The sequence below is a fragment of the Nyctibius grandis genome, chromosome 7 (genome assembly GCF_013368605.1).
Source record: "Nyctibius grandis isolate bNycGra1 chromosome 7, bNycGra1.pri, whole genome shotgun sequence".
Taxonomy (NCBI): Eukaryota; Metazoa; Chordata; class Aves; order Nyctibiiformes; family Nyctibiidae; genus Nyctibius; species Nyctibius grandis.
In genome coordinates this window covers 11,599,192-11,619,255 of record NC_090664.1, presented here as the reverse complement: position 1 = coordinate 11,619,255, position 20,064 = coordinate 11,599,192, and the positions used below count along the sequence as shown (strand labels likewise).

At 36.5% G+C, this 20,064-nt stretch overlaps 1 protein-coding gene across 1 annotated transcript in view; it reads right to left on the bottom strand.

The window, feature by feature from the left end:
• Positions 1 to 20,064, bottom strand: part of TOPAZ1 (testis and ovary specific TOPAZ 1) — a 48,888-nt gene that overhangs the window by 16,388 nt on the left and 12,436 nt on the right. The window contains 11 exon segments of the mRNA XM_068405324.1: positions 833 to 1,007; positions 2,021 to 2,087; positions 3,576 to 3,691; positions 3,974 to 4,066; positions 4,278 to 4,429; positions 5,556 to 5,619; positions 11,735 to 11,872; positions 12,588 to 12,673; positions 14,904 to 15,016; positions 17,361 to 17,422; positions 19,502 to 19,632. Of these exon segments, the coding sequence (XP_068261425.1) occupies positions 833 to 1,007; positions 2,021 to 2,087; positions 3,576 to 3,691; positions 3,974 to 4,066; positions 4,278 to 4,429; positions 5,556 to 5,619; positions 11,735 to 11,872; positions 12,588 to 12,673; positions 14,904 to 15,016; positions 17,361 to 17,422; positions 19,502 to 19,632 (1,197 nt within the window).

The window sequence follows — 20,064 nt, the reverse complement described above, 5'->3', positions numbered from 1 at the left end:
ATAATTTATAAATAAATAAATAAATAAATAGGGGGTGAGTGCTCAAGATTTTTTTAGTGGTAGAGGTGCCTATCTGTTTGGAGACCACTGCTCTAGGGAAGACAGACTGAGTTCCAAGCCCCACCAAAATCTTCTGTCTATGTCACAACTGGAAGCTGCGATAACTGTTTTATAATATTAAAGTCTGTGGTCAGAAAGGTCATGTCACATATCTGGAATCAATATTCATCATGTTTTAGTAGTTAATGCAGGTTGAAAAAGATCTGAAGCACCCATTACAAAGTGCTTTAATATCCCACTAACATTTCACTGAGCCTCAGTTTTCTGCAAACTTACTAGGAAGACTGATACAGATATATATAAATGAAGGGGCAGAGGGAGGAAAGGGGTGAGAAAACCTGCCAGAACTATTAAAAAACTAGAATGTGTTTTGTGGACCCAGCCCTTGCAGAAATTCTTGGTTCTTTACGGAATTAAATAATTCTGAAAATCCAAATTACTTTAAAAAAAAAAAAAAGCACAAATGATATACATGATGTAACCCTGTTAAATGTGGGTTTTGTTCTTGATTTCACAAAGCTCAAATGTTCTTTCAGAACATGTAGTTCTTCGACTTCAAGTGTAAGCACTGTGGATTTTTCTTCTACTAGAAAATGGCTTCTCTTCAGCATTTTAGCTGATTGTAGTTGCACCTCAAGAAATTCTGAATTTTGTAACATATAAAATTAGCTAATATTTAGAAAACGGTATACGATTTCATTTTTTTACCTCTTTTAAAAACTCTACAAAGAATAGGGATGAACAAAAAGCAGTCATTGCATCTTATTTTTACCTGCATCAGCAAAATCACAAAAAGGAACTCCTGGTCCGTCTGTCTCAGAATCACTGGTTAGTATTTCAGCAACACATAAAGACAACTTCTGCAGATCATCAAAATTTTCACATCCGCTTCTCACATTAACATACAAACCTCCCAGTTTAGTCCAATCACTTTTTTCCTTGCAATGCTGCAAAGGCGGCAAAGGATAAATATAAGCAAACCTGCTTTCAGAACACCAAACAGAAAATATACTAAAATCCAAGAGATACACCTGGGATAGACTTAAAGCAGAAGAAGGATGCAGATGAAATGCTACTGCCAAGAACCTCCATGTTCAATATGGCATAGTTACAAGTTGCCTAAGTTGCATGGACTGTTAATCACTTTTGTCCCTCAAGAAATTAAAATCCTTTTTCCGTTTGTCATGACCCCAATTGGGGAAGCTCATAGCTTATTAAACCTATTTAAGAACTGGCATTCATCCAGTATTTTACTATCTTTTTTTTTGCACCACGCATGACAAATTGATAGTTATTTTCTATATGAATTAGTCTTTCAGTTGCCAGATCACTTGATGACTTTGGTGTTAAAGGAGTAAAAAATCAGTCCTGGTTCTTCCCTTCTTAGACTTCGGTCTCAGGATCTGTGCAGGAAGTATGATAATATGTAAACTATATTATAAGTAATCTGCCCTTGAATATGAAAGATGCAAGTGCCCAACTAAAGGATTTTTAATAATATTTTCTTATTCTTTAAAATACCTGCTTAGTGTTGCCAATTACAGCCTTTTAAAATTGTGCCTTTTTATCCTAGATATGAATTCTATCTGCTAAATAATATATTAAATAATTTTTTGGTGAGAAATGATGTACCACTACTGATTACACGCACAACAAATATAAGGCATAGGAAATAATTGCTTAAAATTATAATATCTTTGAATTAGATCCAAAAGCAAGATAAAAACTACAAGTATGTAAATTAAAATGCTGACATCACAGAAAAAAGAAAGACAGTTTTTCCCTGCACGTTAATATTTCTCAAATATGGCTTTGCCTAAGAATATTTTATCATAATCTCAATATATTTAATAATAAAGCCTACTAATTTTAAATGACGTAGAAATTGCTGTTTCCTGTAGGTTTAGAAGAAGTCATGGTTTAAGCATTCCAAAGGGCTTGGAGAACGCACATACTGTACCTGGATTTCAGCCACTGCCAAGTTGAAGTCAAAAAGCCAGTTCTTTTCAAAATGTCTTTCCTGGAATCTTCCATAAGAAAAAAAAAATTAACACATCCTATTGAACTAAATTATGCACCAGCAGAAGGTGATTAACAAATTATCACATATGAACTAAAACCTGAAGTGATTTCTGATCCTATTTACTACATACTATGCAATCTGGACACTGAAAACAGAGACAATCATGCCAAGAGACGTCAGTACACGTATTATGCAAATAACTGAGCAGAGCTATTTTCACTGAAAATATTCCCTTGTCTCAGTATAAATATAACTGAAAAGGTATGAATAAGACTTGCAATCCATTAAGTAAATGCAGAACTGTATTGTATGTATTTCTGACATAAAGGTAAAAAAAAAAAGTAAATTATATGAAAGAAAGTGCTATTCAGCTTCAAACACATAGGAGCATAATGCTTTATTCTGATGCCACCACTGAAACAATGGATAAATCTACCCAGTGCAATGCTATCATGTAGAGATATATAACCTACACATGAATGAGCTAACACATGTAGCTGAAGTAGCACAGCTGCTCAGTCTTCATAGATACAGACTGTTTCTCAGTTTGTGCTGAAAACACACACATATTGAGGCAACTTGGAAGGGGTCATTGCTTTGTGAATGAGATTCCTATCTGAAAAGTGATAAAAATGACCTCCAACATGTGTGGTAAGTTGCACTGTTAAAACACTGAGGTCTGTGGCTGAAAGGTACTCTATGGGAAACGTATGAAAAGCAACAAACGATTTCTACAGTGCTTTCACCTGAAACAGCGATTGCTTGTTTTCACACAGTAGATGCCGCACATTTGGTTTCCTCTAAGAATCAAAGGTTGCTTTATAAATCGCAAATTTAGTTTCTCAACTTGTGTGTGTGTGTGTGTGTGTGTGTATGATGCAGAGGATACAGGAAAAAAAAAAGGATCACAATCTGTGCAAGGGATGGGAAGACATCAACAGTTTTGGAACAGATGTGGGCTGTGACTTCACATTTTGCCCAACATAATCCAGCAGTACTTAAAAAATGACCCTCCTCCCTAGTTGTATTGGCACAAGCGTTTATGCAGTTGCACAGTAAATGAAACAAGAAAACGACTTCAGATTCTAACTAATCCTCTTATTGCCTAGAAGGGTTGTTTATTGCAGAAGTACAGTTTGCTTATGCAGGCCCAAACGATATATCAAACCATGATGTTTCTAATTTGACTACAGTTATACAAACTTGTAGCACAGCTGGGAACAGATTGTACAATGATGATCAATATGGAAAAAACTAATCATAACTGCAGTCAGAATCTAAGTTTTGACTTAACAACCCTTGATCTTTCAAGTATAGTAGATTGAAAGCATTTTAAAAATACAATTAGGCATGACATGATAGCATTTTCATCCAAAACACTAAATTTGCATTTTGTAATTGCCTTTTAGAATTTTTACATAAATTTATAAAAATAGAACCTGAAGAAGGAACTAGACAGATATAATTATAAAATAGCTCCTTAAAGACATACCTGGATTTTATGTTCAGAACAATATTTACTTCTTGAGTGGAAACTTGCAGTTGGTGAAGGAACTTAATAATAGAGTCAAAATGTTCCAATTCAAGGAGCATACCGGCATCAATGAGCTATAATATCAAACAGGAGGAAGAAAAGTAAGCGTACAAAAAATTGTGATCACTCATGTATTTCCAGAGGCAAGTGACAAAACAGTGGGAAAACCATGTCACAGTGAATCTCAGTCAAAAAATAAGGGATAAATGGAAACATATACCACAAATTCAGCGAGTCACAATATATCTTTAAAAAATACTACTGAAATAATATTCAAGTGATATGTTTGAATTTTAAAACAGGCAAGGTATTTCAGAAATTCCAACAAGTTGCAGTAGTACAATCAAAACTCATACCTTACAAAAGGTACTGATTAAGGTAGGTACAGCGTCTCTTATATTCAAAGAAGCCACATGCTCAAAGACTTTCAGAAGAACATCTACAGCTGGCTGATTTAGACGAAAAAGCACAATCAGTTTTGCAAGTCTGTTCAATTAAAAGCTTAGAGTTTTTATAATAGGAACTTTTGAATTGCTCTTTTTTTCCCCCCAAGATTTGAGTACCAAAGTAAAAACAAACTTATTACTACAAATGGCACAGTACTCAAAAGACTAAGAAAATATGGATCAAACATTTAAAAAATATTACAAGGTCACCTACCAGTCTATTGATTCGTACAGTTACATTCAATATTTGAAATACTTCCTGCAACAAACAGTTCTTGAGCAAACAAATGAGAAGATCATTCAGCACTTGAGAAGCAAAAGCCACACCCGGAGTAACTTCTCTGTAATATTCCACAAATATTTGGACTGAAAAGGCAATTAAAATAATTTCACTTTGGGGTAACTAATGCTAACTACTTAAACAAGTTATTTCCTTAAATTTTCAATGCAGCGTAACAACCCTTAATTATCCAGGACATTATGGCACAGGGATATGGAGAAAAGTGGGTGAAAGGATCCAGTTTGAATACAGTGTTAACCTTACTACACCTAGACTGACTATTCTGAAATATCTCATGTCACTGAGCTGAACACCATAAGCTCTGTGGGTTTTAAGAAAGCTTAGCTGATTTGGTGCAGCACAAGAAAAATGCACAAAACCACGTTAGATTTGGTAAGTGCATCGAGGTAGTAAGGCCTCTCCAGACATGAAGCTATAGGAAGTGCAGTGCAGTGTTATCACGGTGGATGGTCTTACAAGCTGTTCCAGTGCTGGCCTTGATAGATTCATAATATAGCCTGCTGGTACCCAGTGTCACCTGCATTGCAGTGCTCAGGATGTCAGCATGGGAACATTACTACACAATGTGCAATGGGATCCCATGTTCACATTGTACTACACTCTAATAAGCTTTCAAAAACTTAAAGACTGCTCAGAACAGGTACAAAAGGAATGACTGTCCACAGTAAAATTTCGCTCTTTCTGACTGGACCCAAAAGCTCAGATGCATCTGAATCAGCTACAGTCCCTAAAATGTGTTAATCATAATTGTTTGTGTATATGGTAATGTGAAAGGACTAAACTAAAGCTGTTTGGGTGCCGTAACAGCACTTTATTTCAAGAGCTTAATTCTAAAGTTTTTGGATTTGTGATGTTTGGCCAGGGTGTTCAGAAGTGCCTTAACAAAATTTTGGTTCTGTTAAACCTTCCCCCTGCCCTAGTTACTAATTTCTATTCTCAAGCCTAGTTCCATTCAGGCTAAATTCATTTTCCGTGGAAGTAAGATTTATAACAACCTTCTGAAATAACTGCGTATCTAAATCCCTAGCCTCAATGGGAAATTGGAACATGAAAACCCACAGACTGGATGTATTCCTTCAAAATCAGAACTTCTTATTCGCTGTTGAAGTGCACTCATTTCTCTCCTGACAACCTCTTTAATTTGCTTTAAATAAGCTAAGTATCAAAGATACATCAAAAGCTACATCATACCTGCACGTTTTAGAAGGCCTGATTCTTTGATACTAATGTATGTCTTAAGTATTGCCATGCAAATCTAGAAAAAGAGGAAAAAAATTCCATAGTAAAATGTTACCTCAGTTTATGCCAAACAAAAGAACTACCCACAGACACTAGTTCTGTAGGGAAACAAGCTTTACATTGCTTCTATTTAACCCACACATGCTGACAAATAGCCTAAGAAGGTAACTGGGTCTGTAGGCAAAGGCACTGTCAAAAGGACAGCAAATCAAATAGAAAAATAATGTAGATGAAGTGTTTGGGAAAGGAGCTGCTGGGACCACAGCTGCATGCATGTGTGTGTATATACTCATAGCAAACAAAAATAAGACTTTGAAAATACAGTTGCTTTAGAATTAGTACAAATGTGGCAGACTAAACAAACAGAGAAAGGGAAGCAAAAAGGTGAAAATGAAAACATGATAAACAAAAATTATATGACTGTACCAAATAAGATGTCAAAAAATCATCTAGAAATGAAGTTGGTAACACTGATCATCACAAAGAATCACTCATAAGGACACAGAAAAAAAACCTCAGAACTAACTTGATTCAATGAACCAATTCACCCCAGACCCAACTTGATTAAAAAAAAAGAACATCCACACCTAGATATTTTAATATGTTATTTGGTACTGGAACATTCTTGCCTTAACATCTTAAGCTGCTAGCTTTGTGATACTTACACATTTTACTCCATCTCTGCAGATGAAGAAATAAAGACTACTGAGATTATATCTTAGAATTCCAAGTTAAGGAAAAACCACCCACACTTTCAGATACCCTTTGTTACTTCTGGAACATGTACAGTCTTTCTGCACAACTATGTAAATGGCTCATATTTAATGCTATTTTGTGAAATAATGAAAAATCAAGAGACACAAACCCCCCTAAATTAGTAGTCATGTTATTACAGAATTGAGTCAGGTTTATTTTTACATGCAACTTCAAAATTAGGCAGGATCCACTCATGGAGTTTGTTACGCAGCAAATGAATTACCATCAAAGCAGAAGATACTGGTTTGTAGCCAAGACATCTTTCTTTTCTTAAATCTGTTAACCTGTTCAGATCATCAAGTCAAACAACACTGAAACTGTACGTGTAAGTATGCTGAATATAAATAAAGCTTATTGTTTTTATTTTGAAACAGTGTCATAATGTTGTTGAACTATGGTCTAAGATACACCTTTCAGAAAATCATGTAGAATCTTTGATCATTAATATATATTAATATATATTAACGCCCATCTACAAGAAGGGTCGGAAGGATGATCCAGTGAACTATAGGCCTGTCAGCCTGACCTCGGTGCCAGGCAAGGTGATGGAACACATCATCCTGAGTGCCATTACATGGCACATGCAGGACAATTGGGGCATCGGGGCCAGCCAACATGGATTCATGAAAGGCAGGTCCTGCTTGACCAACCTGGTCTCCTTCTATGACCAAGTGACCCGCTTAGTAGATGAGGGCAGGGCTGTGGATGTAGGCTATCTAGACTTCAGTAAGGCATTTGACACTGTCTCCCACAGCATCCTCGTAGACAAACTAGCTGCCCGGGGCTTGGATGGGTGGACTCTTCAATGGGTTAAAAACTGGCTGGATGGCCGAGCCCAGAGAGTGGTGGTGAATGGGGCAAAGTCCAGCTGGCGGCCGGTCACTAGCGGTGTTCCCCAGGGCTCAGTTCTGGGGCCGGTGCTGTTCAATATCTTTATAGATGATCTAGACGTAGGGATTGAGTGCACCCTCAGCAAATTTGCAGATGACACCAAGCTGGGTGGGAGTGTCGATCTGCTGGAGGGTAGGAAGGGCCTACAGAGGGATCTGGACAGGTTAGATAGATGGGCCGAGACCAACGGCATGAGGTTCAACAAGAACAAGTGCCGGGTCTTACACTTTGGCCACAACAACCCCATGCAGCGCTACAGGCTGGGGGAAGAGTGGCTAGAAAGCGGCCTGGCAGAAAGAGACCTGGGGGTGCTGATCGACAGTCAGCTAAACATGAGCCAGCAGTGTGCCCAGGTGGCCAAGAAGACCAATGGCATCCTGGCCTCTATTAGGAATAGTGTAGCCAGTCGGTCTAGGGAAGCGATTGTCCCTCTGTACTCGGCACTGGTGAGGCTGCACCTTGAGTACTGTGTCCAGTTCTGGGCCCCGCACTTCAAGAAAGATGTTGAGGTGTTGGAGCGAGTCCAGAGGAGGGCGACCAAGCTGGTGAAGGGTCTGGAGGGTCTGATCTATGAGGAACGGCTGAGGGAGCTGGGCTTGTTTAGCCTGGAGAAGAGGAGGCTCAGAGGTGACCTTATTGCAGTCTACAACTGCAGGGGAAGTTGTAGTGAAGTGGGAGTCGGCCTCTTCTCCCAGGCAACTAGCGACAGGACAAGAGGACACAGCCTCAAGCTTCGCCAGGGGAGGTTCAGGTTGGACATTAGGAAGAATTTCTTTTCAGAAAGGGTTATTAGACATTGGAATGGGCTGCCCAGGGAGGTGGTGGAGTCACCATCTCTGGATGTGTTTAAGAAAAGACTGGACATGGCACTTAGTGCCATGGTCTAGTTGACATGATGGTGTCAGGGCAACGATTGGACTCGATGATCCCAGAGGTCTCTTCCAACCTGGTTGGTTCTGTGATTCTGTGATATGCACTGTCACTTGGCAATGAGTTAACTCATTTAATCCATATCTACAATCCCAGGTGGCTGAGGGCATTTCCAAAACAAACTTTAGCACATGCTTACAGTATGTATATTAGTTTGTTTTCTTTTGGAATCTGTTTTCCTCCTTCTTTGGACTGACTCCCAAAAAAAAAGCCAAGATTGCATCTGGAGCTCTGACTGTTCCAAATATTAGTGAAATTGCTTGGAAAATCCAGCTGTAGTAGTATTTAATCATGGGACATGTTATATTACATTCATAAAAGAAACTGTTGTCTTAATTTACAGCTTCTAGTAAGCTTCAGCTGATTTAATTGTTTCAATTTATAAAAGCTGTAACTGAACCTACAGACCATGTAAAAACGTGAGAATCTCTAAATTTTGAGTTAATCATAACAGATTTAGAATGAAGGTACATGAAAGAGACAATTCCTATTTTCAAAAGGTAGCATAGATCACACTATTCTTTCACCTATCAGTTGAGTCCACAACTCATTTAACATGACAATTTAATAAAAACTGTAACAAAAGGGCCATGTATTTTATACAAGCAACCTACAGTAAAACACAGTTCTACTACAGTAAGACGGAGGTGCTTAAATCAGAACAACAAGCACCAGAATTTATGAAATCCTTCAGCATCTCCCAGTCAGTGTGCACTCTGAATATTTAGTAAGCAGGAAAACTCCATGCTGAAGCCCTTTGCTCAGTGAGATCAAAACCAGGATATTTTTTACAAAAGATTTTGTTTCTGAACCCTGTGGCATCTTTGAGACACACACTCCATACAAAATGTGGTTGAAACTGACCAACAGGTTAAAAAAATTATTTAAAGGTGATTAGAGACAGTGCAACTTTAAGTCTTATTTCTTTAGGAAGCCAGATCAAAAAAAACCCCACAATAGAAACATACACCCAAGGCCCTGAAGTTGCAAGATGACATTAATGAAGAAAAAAAATCTTCCTATGTAATATCCTGTTTGTTTCCAGTTAAGAGGTTCATAGGATGGAGGAAAAAGACAGTAAGAAGTCAGAAAAAGCAAACGTTTCTTTAGTGGATACAACATGAGTCCAAAAAGTTAACAAGTGCAGTGCACAAAACTAAGATAAAATCAAAGAAATACAGTTTGCATAAAGACATGTTTTCAAACCACTTATTTGTTGTAACTGTGCGATTATCTATCCTACAGTCTGAAGTGTCATTCAAGCCAGTACGACATATTACAAGTACTTTGGTAAAAATCATAAGCAGAATCACAGAATAGCTGAGGTTGGAAGGCATCTCCGTAAACCACCTAGTCCAATCCTTCTGCTAAAAGCAGGGTCAAATAGCCTGGGTTGCTCAGGACCATCCCCAGTCAGGTTCTGAGTATCTTCAAGGATGGAGATTCCACAACCACTTCGGCCAACCTGTTCTAGTGTTTGACCACTCTCACAGTAAAAAAAGTTTCTTCTTACATGTAACCTGAATTTCCTGTAATTTAAATTTATGCCCACTGCCTCTTGCCCTTTTACTAGGCACCACTGAGAACAGTCCAGATCCATCTTCTTTAACCCACCATCAAATATTTATACACATCGTTAAGATACACCCTTTAAATAGTCTGGGGAGTATTTAAAACAGTCTTAAAAGTTTTGTTTACTTTGCCTAATACAGAAGACATTTCACTGTGTGAAATTAAAGGCGATGTTTTTTACAAATAAATAAATCTGGTAACTTGTAGAACTTGCTGAGCTCAAGAGTATGCTGATTTTCAAAAGATCTGATGTTTTTATGAATTGAATCACTTCTGTGTTGTGTGATTAACTACAACTGTGAGTACTAAATCCTAGTAGGTTAAAATATAAAGCATTAAAGAGTTACTTAATCAAAAGGATGGAATTTCCATTATGGGGAAAGGTTATTTCCCTTCAAAAATCATCACTGAAAACATAATACTAAGCAAGTCGACTAAAGAGTCTGCATAAAAGTTCCTAAAAAGATTTATTTCCCCTGTATTTGACTAGATGACTTTATTGCTGCTTTACCTGTCTTCCATTTATGTACTTTGGTGCCACCATGAGGTGCTTGGCCTATTATCATTCTTAAATGGACAATTCTGAAAAAATAAATAAATACACAAACAAAACCCAAAGTGTAATTCCAGACTACCAAGCAAGTTAGGCTAGGCTTGGTGGGCAGAACAGTAAGTGTGCTGGAGCACTGCACCACAAGTAAAATCAAATGGAATGGATTTTTAATAGTTTTAGGCAAATAATTTAATTCTTTAATGTGTCTGTATATAATGAAGCACTACAAACCATGATAAGTCATAGAAAAATTACTGAAAATTACTGATATTCACTACAGCCTGCCAAAGATATTTCACAATTGAGGAAAAAGGAAAACGACCCACAAAAAACTACTCTCAAATGATCTTAGTATTTTTAAGCTGTCATATACATGTTCAAAGGAGTTACAAAGCATTAGAAAAAAAAACCAGCTCTTTTTTGAGACATAAAAAGGAAAAGAGAAAATATTAAGAAAAATAAAACCAAATTACATTGATGTACTTTAAAAATTCTGACACAGTATATTTAAGATATCAAAGAGATGAATAAGCTCCTCTAGATGCTACCTTTTTTTTTCTTTTTTTTTAGTATTTATGTCTAACAGGTTCACCACAAGTTATTTTTTACATTTTGATTCTGTAATTTCTTACTTACTGACACCAATAATAAAATCTTACTCATACCAGTAAGATGGTAGATAAGAAACAAATCTTGTAAGACTCGAGGAGGACAAGTTTAGGCATTTGTCTTTGTTTAGTTGTTTTAATGTTTTTGTTTGCTTCCAAGTGACTTACAGAACCACATAAGTCTCGGTTTCATACAGCCAATTCCAAAGTCTTATTATGTGACAGCACAATTAGCTTCTTAATATGACAGCACAATTAGCTTGCTTTGCACGGTTCTTGGAAGTATTACAGACTGATAATTTTTGTTAAATGGTTTGAAAACACATCTGGTTTGCCCATCACTGGAAAAGTATTTTTGCTTCAAAATATTATGAGAATTGTTGCTCCATTTAAGGAGGTTACAGCATCTTTAAACAGACATGCCCCTGTTGCACAAAACTTGCAGAAAGTAATATACCATAGATGGCTTTTGACTTTAAGAATACATACAAAGCCTGGGTTTCCTTACAGGTCTCTGATGCTTGGGATAGAAATGTCTCAGAACCTCCCTATTCTACTACTCTATAATTCGTACAGCCCAATTCTTGCTCTTTTGCTGATGTCTGTTCTCTTAAAAAGCCTACTAGTTCAAAACTCTACCACTTTTTTAAAAAAAGAACTTTAAAAGACCTCAAGTGGAGGAATTTCTGAATATTTTTTTGATCCATCAATCTCTGAAATGTACTCCTTTTCCATATAGAAATGAACAAAAGATATGTCATTTTGCATTTAAAAAGTGTTCACACTTACAATCTGTTCCTTTCTTCAATAGACCTCTTTACCTTTTCATCCCCTTGTGCAGGAACATGCCAAAACCAACATTTTGCTCTTTCACACCCACGCAAAGTCATGAAATAAAATCTGCAATATCTATGGGGCAATTCAATCATCTCAAGGATCTGCCGGACTGAATGAGAAGCCTAAAATAAAATACAATTAAAACAAGCAGAAAAAACCCAACAGAGAATATTTTTTGAAAGCAAACACTAATCTGAGAATTTCAAAATACCCACAAATGATAAACAAAAGCAAAAAATGTGATCTATGATTAAACCTTTGAAACAACACTCATCTCAATACTGTATTTGCAGCATTTCAAAGCAGACCAAGATCAATCCCTTGTCTTCTTGTGTTAGTGTCTAACACAACAAAATCTGTCCTGAAGACCACAGACAGACAGAATGCAAGAACTGCTAAATGAGATGGATAATGAGTAGAAAGGAGGCAGAAAGGCAACAAACTCCTGCATGGCTCTGAGTAACAGCCTGAGAATTCTGAGGCATCCATTTCCTTTACCCTTTTTTCAGTGCCCAGCATAATGGATAATGCAGTCTGCCTCAAAACATGAGAAACCTTGACTGCTTTTCAGTTCTACAGAAACAATAAAGCAAAAAGCATTATTTGATTTTGCTTAAGCTGGAAATAGAAATCAACAAAGCTCCACTGTAACAGCCGTCCCCTCATCACTGATTTTGTTCTCAGAAATTGTGTTTACTCAGTGGTAACATCTTTAGAGTCAAAACATAAACATACATAGATCCATAATTTCTGACTAGATATATGGAGAATTGTCTGAATATCCATAACAAAATTAGTGCCAAAGGATCAGAAATCATTAAGGATTTAAAAACTCACAGTTGCTTTTTTTTCCATCTTCCATGGCTCAAAATCTCCATAATTTGGCAATGACAGTAATGGACTTTTTCCTGAAAATCTGTAATCTAAAAATTAGGATGAGGGCAATAAATGGACCATGTAATAAAATGAATCATACTGAAACCATTCTCATTTATCTTATTTTCCTTTGTATTTATACTTCCTTCAAGTCACAACAATGATTAATGAAAATTTGATTAATACAATCTAAAGTCAGTAATTTAAGTTACAGTTTTCTTTATTATCCTAAAACTGAGACTTTACACAAAGTTCAAGAGTAAGCACAGTTAAGTTAAAAACTTTGCTACTTTATCTGTGGTGGAATAAAAATATCCAGAAGTTTAATTTCAAAAGGAAAAAAACCCACCACTTTATCAGTAATCTTTGCATTCCCACATCACTACCCATAAATTTAAACTATTTTTCCAGAATTGAAATAAAATCTTTCATACCCTATGTTTTAAGCAGTGCAATATCAAGCTTAAGCCCAATGCTAAGTTACTGGTTTCTTAACCATGCAACTTGGTTTTAGAACTTTAATTATTATCAATAAACAGATTTCTTTCTCTGGAAAAATGAATAATGTTAATGGAAAATAAAAGTTCAATTTTCAACTCCATATCTAAAGAGAAATAAGAGCTTTTGAATGCCTTGCTTTCTAGGGTTCCCACCTGGCCCCTTGGAAGAACTGGGTATTCGAAAGGCAGGGTGCTTAGCCCTTTCCGACAAACTATAGTTACTAGAGAGCATCCAATAATGATGCATGTTCTACTACAGACTTGCACTAGGGACATGGTTCTTAACCTGCGTGTCTTACTAAAAAGACAGGACTATCTCAGGATAGGAAGGAGAAATATAATGTAGAACAATTAAATATCTAAATGTTACGTATTGTCACAGCTGCTTAGTTGTGTGCAGTGATAATGGGCAATTTGGTAAATTCAGGATTGGATAAATTTAGTGACAGGAAAACAGTCAACAGCTAGCTGCAGAAAAATGCCACTGGGAACTTGAGCTTAGAAGTCTTTCCTCCAGATTCTTGCTGTCCCCACAGCATAGAGTTTCTACAGGTCGTTTCAACAGTTTGTATTCTGCCTGTCGACTGTATGTCAAATTTATAGGGAAGCAGGCACTAAAGTGAAATAGCTAATCGTGCCTGCACAGGGGAAAAAAAGACTGTTTTGGCCTCCCCTAGCACAGAAACTCTTGCTTTGGCAACCATTTCAAATGATTTTAAGAAGGAAGATTTAGAAGAACTCTTCAGAAGGTGTATACACTTTCAAGGCCAAAGACATGAGCAACTTCAAACTACTGTAGTCTAGAGACATATTTCACGGTTGCTTTTTATAGCATGTATGTTTCTTGCACTTCCTGAAAATACTGTTAAATGATATGATGATAAAATTGGTCTACAAGCTCAGACTGGCAGTGTAATTTGAAACTAAGCAAGAACCTCTGCCACTGATCTCAATTCAGGAAATCCATGTTTCTAAACATCCATATTAACCACTAATTCTAAACACATTAATTTCCAAAACAGCTGTTGCAAAGAAACAGAACGCAGTATCTATCCATAAGTAGTCAATTCCTGTTTTTCTCTATCTTGTACGCCAAATAAAACTATGCATTTATGTAAGGCTAAATGTCAAAGTTGTCATGTGCAGAGAAAAAGAGAAGGAAGTTCCATTATGTTATGATTTCTCTGGTGGCAGAGACACTTAAGAGGTACCTGTCCCAGTTGTGAAATATACCAGGTCAAAATAAAGTGCTGCTTTTTATATCTAGATCATTTCCTTGATCCAGTCTAGTGACCACCTCACAAATGTTTGAATTGGCATAAACAACAAAGTTCTGACCTTTGGCAAGGTGGGCAAATCCCTTAGCCCAGTTTGCCGACAGATAACAACCAACCAAGAAAACCTGCAGTCACGTTCTTTGACCACAAATAAAGAAAAACAAGTTACTTGCCAATAACATGGCTTAAGCACAATATGTCAAAATACTAAGAATGCAGGCATTGCTGTACCATTAAAGTATCTGAAAGCCATAAGTACCCAGGCAGAACGATTGCTATTTGACCCTACGAAATAGGATTATGCTAAAAAACCCAACCCAACCCAACAAACCCCACTAACCTATCATACGAGAGCTTGCATTTTTGCTTCTGTGTATGCAAACTAAAACAAATTCCAGCCAATGCCTTCAGGAACTGAAGAAATTCCTTAAGATTTTATAGGTAAACAGAACATGTGTAAAAACAAATTCTGGAGAGTTCACCGATACAGCATACGATACCATTTGTCCAGGGTTTCATCACTGTAGGTTCACTGAGGACATTTACTTTCCGGGCATGCAATGGCAATCCTGGTAGCAATTCACAGTTCATAAGATCTTTGTATTTATAGTCACTGTTGAGTATTAAAGAACAAAAATTTGTTTAACCAAATTAAACAGGTGCTTCTCCCACATACTAGACGACTAAAAAGGGGAATTAAGCGTATAAAAGATGAGAATTTCTTCAACAATTTACACAACACTTAAAAACTTCTTGTAAATTTACATAGCTAGCAGTCCTAACAACTTTACTTTCACTACTCTCATTGCCTGGTCCAATCTGATTATGATCTTAGCTGAGATTATTCTGTCCTAAAGTATAACTACATGCAATTCAATAAATAAGTAGTAAAGGCACCTGTGAACCACTTTATTTTTTTCCACTGTGCTGACGGGAAGACTGAGATGATTTCTGTCACCTCTGAAGAACCATCTACTTTTCAGTAGTCTGTTATATAGTATCTGACAAAGAAGTAATCCACAAAGCTTTTGAAATTACATTTGAAGAGCCAACTGTTTTCTTTCCTAATAACTGACTCTGCTTGGCAGATGATTTAGGCGATTTCAAAGGGAACTCCAATTAAAGACTGTCCTGCCTTTAACTATTTCCAAATATGTACATTCCAGATAATTAAACGACTAAAACGTGATGTTTTCCAAAATAAGCTACAATATTGCTAGCAAAATACTTAGTGATCTCTTTATTTGTAAATAAAACCACAGAAAAAAAATAATCCCCTTTCACAAGATCTTCCTCCCCTCTCCCCTTCAACTAAGAATCTAGGTTCAGTTCAAAGGACATTTCATCCGCCTTGCTGCTTGGAGACCGAAATAGACTTGCTATCCCCTATGAGTGGCACATTCTAGCTTTTTAATGCTTCTCACGGCCAGGATAATTCAAATCTTTCCTAAATTGCAGGCTGGTTTTAATACAGTTTGAAATAAAAGTGCTACAGAAGAGAAGAATAAATCCTATCTAATATGCCCGAATTCTTCAATATCAATCTTTATTTTTATTCTAGTCAATGTATTGTACTGGTCTCCAGAAGAAAAAAATCTGCAGATCTAGTTACTCAGAATTTTCAAGTTACCATGTAAAATTTTTTTATGCTTCCTTGTGATGCTAGCCTCAGATCGGACACAACAGGATTTTCACAGCAGCTTACCTTCAGGATAACAACCTCAGCTCTCTTTTTAATCTAGACATGAAAGTATACACAATATTGCCAAGAACTGTAAACTATAAAGCTCTACAATCAATTTCTTTTACAATCAATTTCTTTTTTTAAGTAACAGCATCACTAGAAGTGGAGTTTGCTAAATAAGAACAGTAACTATGTTTTCTTCTAGATGAAACTTTGCAATGGTAACATTTTTGAGTAAAACTAGTGAAAATAGTTCAACTCCAAATGAAGGAATAAACGCCTCTTCTTTAGCCACAGAGTGCGCTGCATTTCAGCTACGGAAGTGAAGTAATGCAGTATGACTTGCACAAACATATTTTATCCAGCATAATCTACTTATTCTATAGCAGAAAGAACTATTTCTGCTACTAAGGTAAACTTAAATGGGTATTTTACCAGAAGAAGGAGCTTGGAGCTCTCTAGTGGGTTAATGAAAAGATGCAATATTCTCCATTTAACGGACTTTTGGTACACTTCAAGTCTGTCACAGAAATGTGACTAGGGCTAGGAAAAAACAATACCCTCTTCTATGCCAGTTATGGTTTCTTGATTATTGTGAAAATAACTCTGAAATATCTGTTATTTCTCTTCTAATTACTGAAGTATTCCATCAGTTAAGCACACTTCTACAAAGTCTTATTCTGCTTCATTTTTGGACTGTTGTTGAATGGAAGTTTCTTAGTCTGACACTAAGTCATATGTACAATTAACACTGTAAGCACAACTTGAAGCTAGCAGAACAGTAAAGTACATGAAATGTTTTTAAGTGCCTTTTTCTACTGCTGTTCAAATACTTGTCAGCCTGAATTTGAATGAGATCTTTCAATTTTTTCATCAGTTTAGAAAGTCCCAAGAGGCAGAAGAGAAAGCTGAAAGTTTCATTGACTTTTTTTTTTAAAGTTCTAGTAAGTGCTATTGTGGCTGGAAATGTCTCTTATGCTATACTCACATTGAGATGCCAAGGTGAGGCACTGGCATGAAGTGGATATATTTCATCACCACAGACGAAGGACAAAATAACCTCTATTGTCCTGTCAGACTATGACTATACTTGTCTCGTACTTTGGACAGTGGAATTATATTATTTCACATATTTATTTTCTTTATCACGTAGTCACAATAACATAGAAAAATTGAATTAAAATGCTGATGATGTTTCAGTAAAAACATCACATTTCATTTGTACAGTAACTGGGAAACATCACAGGTTACATGAAGGACACAATTTATATACCTTTTTTCAGCTTCAGTCTTTTTTCCTTGCTTAACATCAGGCGCTCTGTCTGCAAACCTGAACTGTGGAGATATTTAACATGTACTTTCAGATATAGCAAAGCACTACTAAGCCTGTTACGCTTTACACTACAGACTTAAAACCATTAGTGATCATTGGAAGGTGTGATAATATAGTCTTGACGGTAAAAACTGTAATTTGGACTGTAGGGTTACTCTTACACCATCTTTTTAAATGGACACACTGCCATTATATTCTGTGATCTTTAAAATAGTGATTTTTAATTGGAAAAAAGGTGACACGATAGTCTTCACTTCTCTTTGATCCCACTGATAATCCCAGCAATTTTTAGGCCCACTGCCCAATGTTAACGGTGCCTGACAGATGTGTAGAAACCCACGGAAGACATTCCATCAAGTTTAATGAAAATTTAAAGCTGTATTGAGATGAAATCTCCGGCTTTTGTTCAGCTGTGCACCATGGTGTATAGGTAAAAAATCCCCAAAGATAAGAAGAAAAAAGACAGCACCTGACATACTTGGGAGTGAGAATCTGGAAGGACTGATATAGAACAGAGTCATGGAATCCTGGCTTTGTTTTGTCCATTATTCATGTAGTAATTTGAACTTCACATTATATCACAAATGTATGATAGTCAAAGAATGAGAGATGGATATTCTCTCATCAGATTTCCAAACTTCATTTTACCAGTTCCCCAAATATTTTTGGGATTTTATCCATGGTTAGTTTTTGTCCTTCTCACAGCATTATTAGTTGGAAAAGTCATCAAAAAAACAAAACACCAAAATCACCCCAAGCAGCAGAATACTTGCAACAAGTGTTCTGCCGTTCCACTCTCTCCCACTAGCTGCACAGCTAGTTTTCCATCCACGTACGGGAATACATTTAGGGCTGTAGCATGTATTTTGTGGCTTAAGTTTGGTTAAGTTTGAGGTTTGGGTGAGATTAATTGTACATATTTACTGTTGTCCAGCACAGAGCAGAAAAGCAAACATCAAGACACTGATTTTATAAAGCCACAACAGTACAAAGTAGCCCAGCTGGGACTGATGTGGCAATATTGCAACAAGTACTACACCTCCAGTAACCTATACTATTTGACAAGACCCTTTATCCTCTCTAAGAGGTCAGGGAACAAAATGGCACTGTTCACTTTGTTGAATCAGGTGTTAGCAGCCCTGATTCCATTTGCTCAAGGAGATGTTTCTATTCTGCTTTTAAATAATGATTTTGCCAGGGAAACTGATTCCCTACTGTTCAATTACCTTAACAATTACTCATCAGTTTTTAGCCATATGAATTTTACAGTTTAACTTATTTAGTTAAAACCATTATCCACTTTTGAAGTAGTGGAAAACCGTAAATGCTACCAGGAGCTATGTTTGAGTGGCAGTGAGATGTAAATTCCAATCCATTACCAAAGACGTAAATAGTATAACACTTCAGCAAGTCTTAAAAGACCTAGACTTATTATCTAGAGGAAGGAGGACAGAAAGAGTAGAAAGGTCAGATAAAGTCACTGAGAAAGAAAATGGCTTAATGTTCCCTCTGAACTGCCAGGAAGTCAGTATGTTAATGTAATGGCCCTTCTGCTCACGTAATGAGCCACAGAATGATCCTCCTTGGATGCATGATGGCTGTGCAGCTCCCCAGCTTTTGATCCTCCTTGGATGCATGATGGCTGTGCAGCTCTCCAGCTTTCCAGCACTACCCCATCCTTCTGAGGCTGTGTGGTGAGAAGCATTTAACATCAACTTTTAAAACTAGGTATGTTATGTAAAAATGTCACATATGCACAACAGTACTCCTAGGTGTTCACTGGAACAGTAATTTTCATGCAATTGGTAATACAGAACTACTGTAACAACTGATAGAACAACATCTTGTTTCATTTCAAATTTGAAGATGAATTATTAGTGACAAGTTAAAAAAAAAAACGTTCTGTCAAGCAAAACTTACATTGTCAATAGCACAGTAATCTATGAAATGCTAATATTCTTTTTACTACAGGAAATTAAAAATGTTGTTGATAAAACAGCATTAGTAATTAAAATTATCCAATTACATGGACTATCATTTCTTAAACTATTTAGTGACAGAAAGCATGAATTTCTCAGTACCTTTCATCCAACATCATAACTCTTTAGAAGTTCATCTAGTTCTCTCAGTTGCCCATCTTCAAGAAAGTCCTCAGTAACACCTCCCAAAGGACTGCTTCCTCTGGGGGAGTTGTGGGTTTTAATATCTGTAGCTGAAAATGTATAAACACATCACTTTACATGTTTCCTGTGCTACAAGACAACAAAGCTTTTATTTCCTAAATATTACAAAGCCTTAACACTAATGACATTTAAGAACTCCTAGGACTTCCTAAATGTGAAATTTATATGTAAAATTATTTCAACTTTAAAGCATGAACCATTTCAAATAAATATTAAACAGAATCTGCAATTAAAATTCTATTCAAGCTGTATGTTCTGTAATAGTCCCTGTAGAACAGTACAACAGGTTTATTTATATAATATTGAATTCAGTATTTTAGAAATAAATTCAGTTAAGCTTGTTATTAAAACACAGCCAAAGATATGTATGGTGATTTGCTAAGCAAATAAAGACTTAGTCATTGCTGGAGAAGGGCATAAGCTAATTGTAATGACATGATGCAACCTTGAACTAAATATAG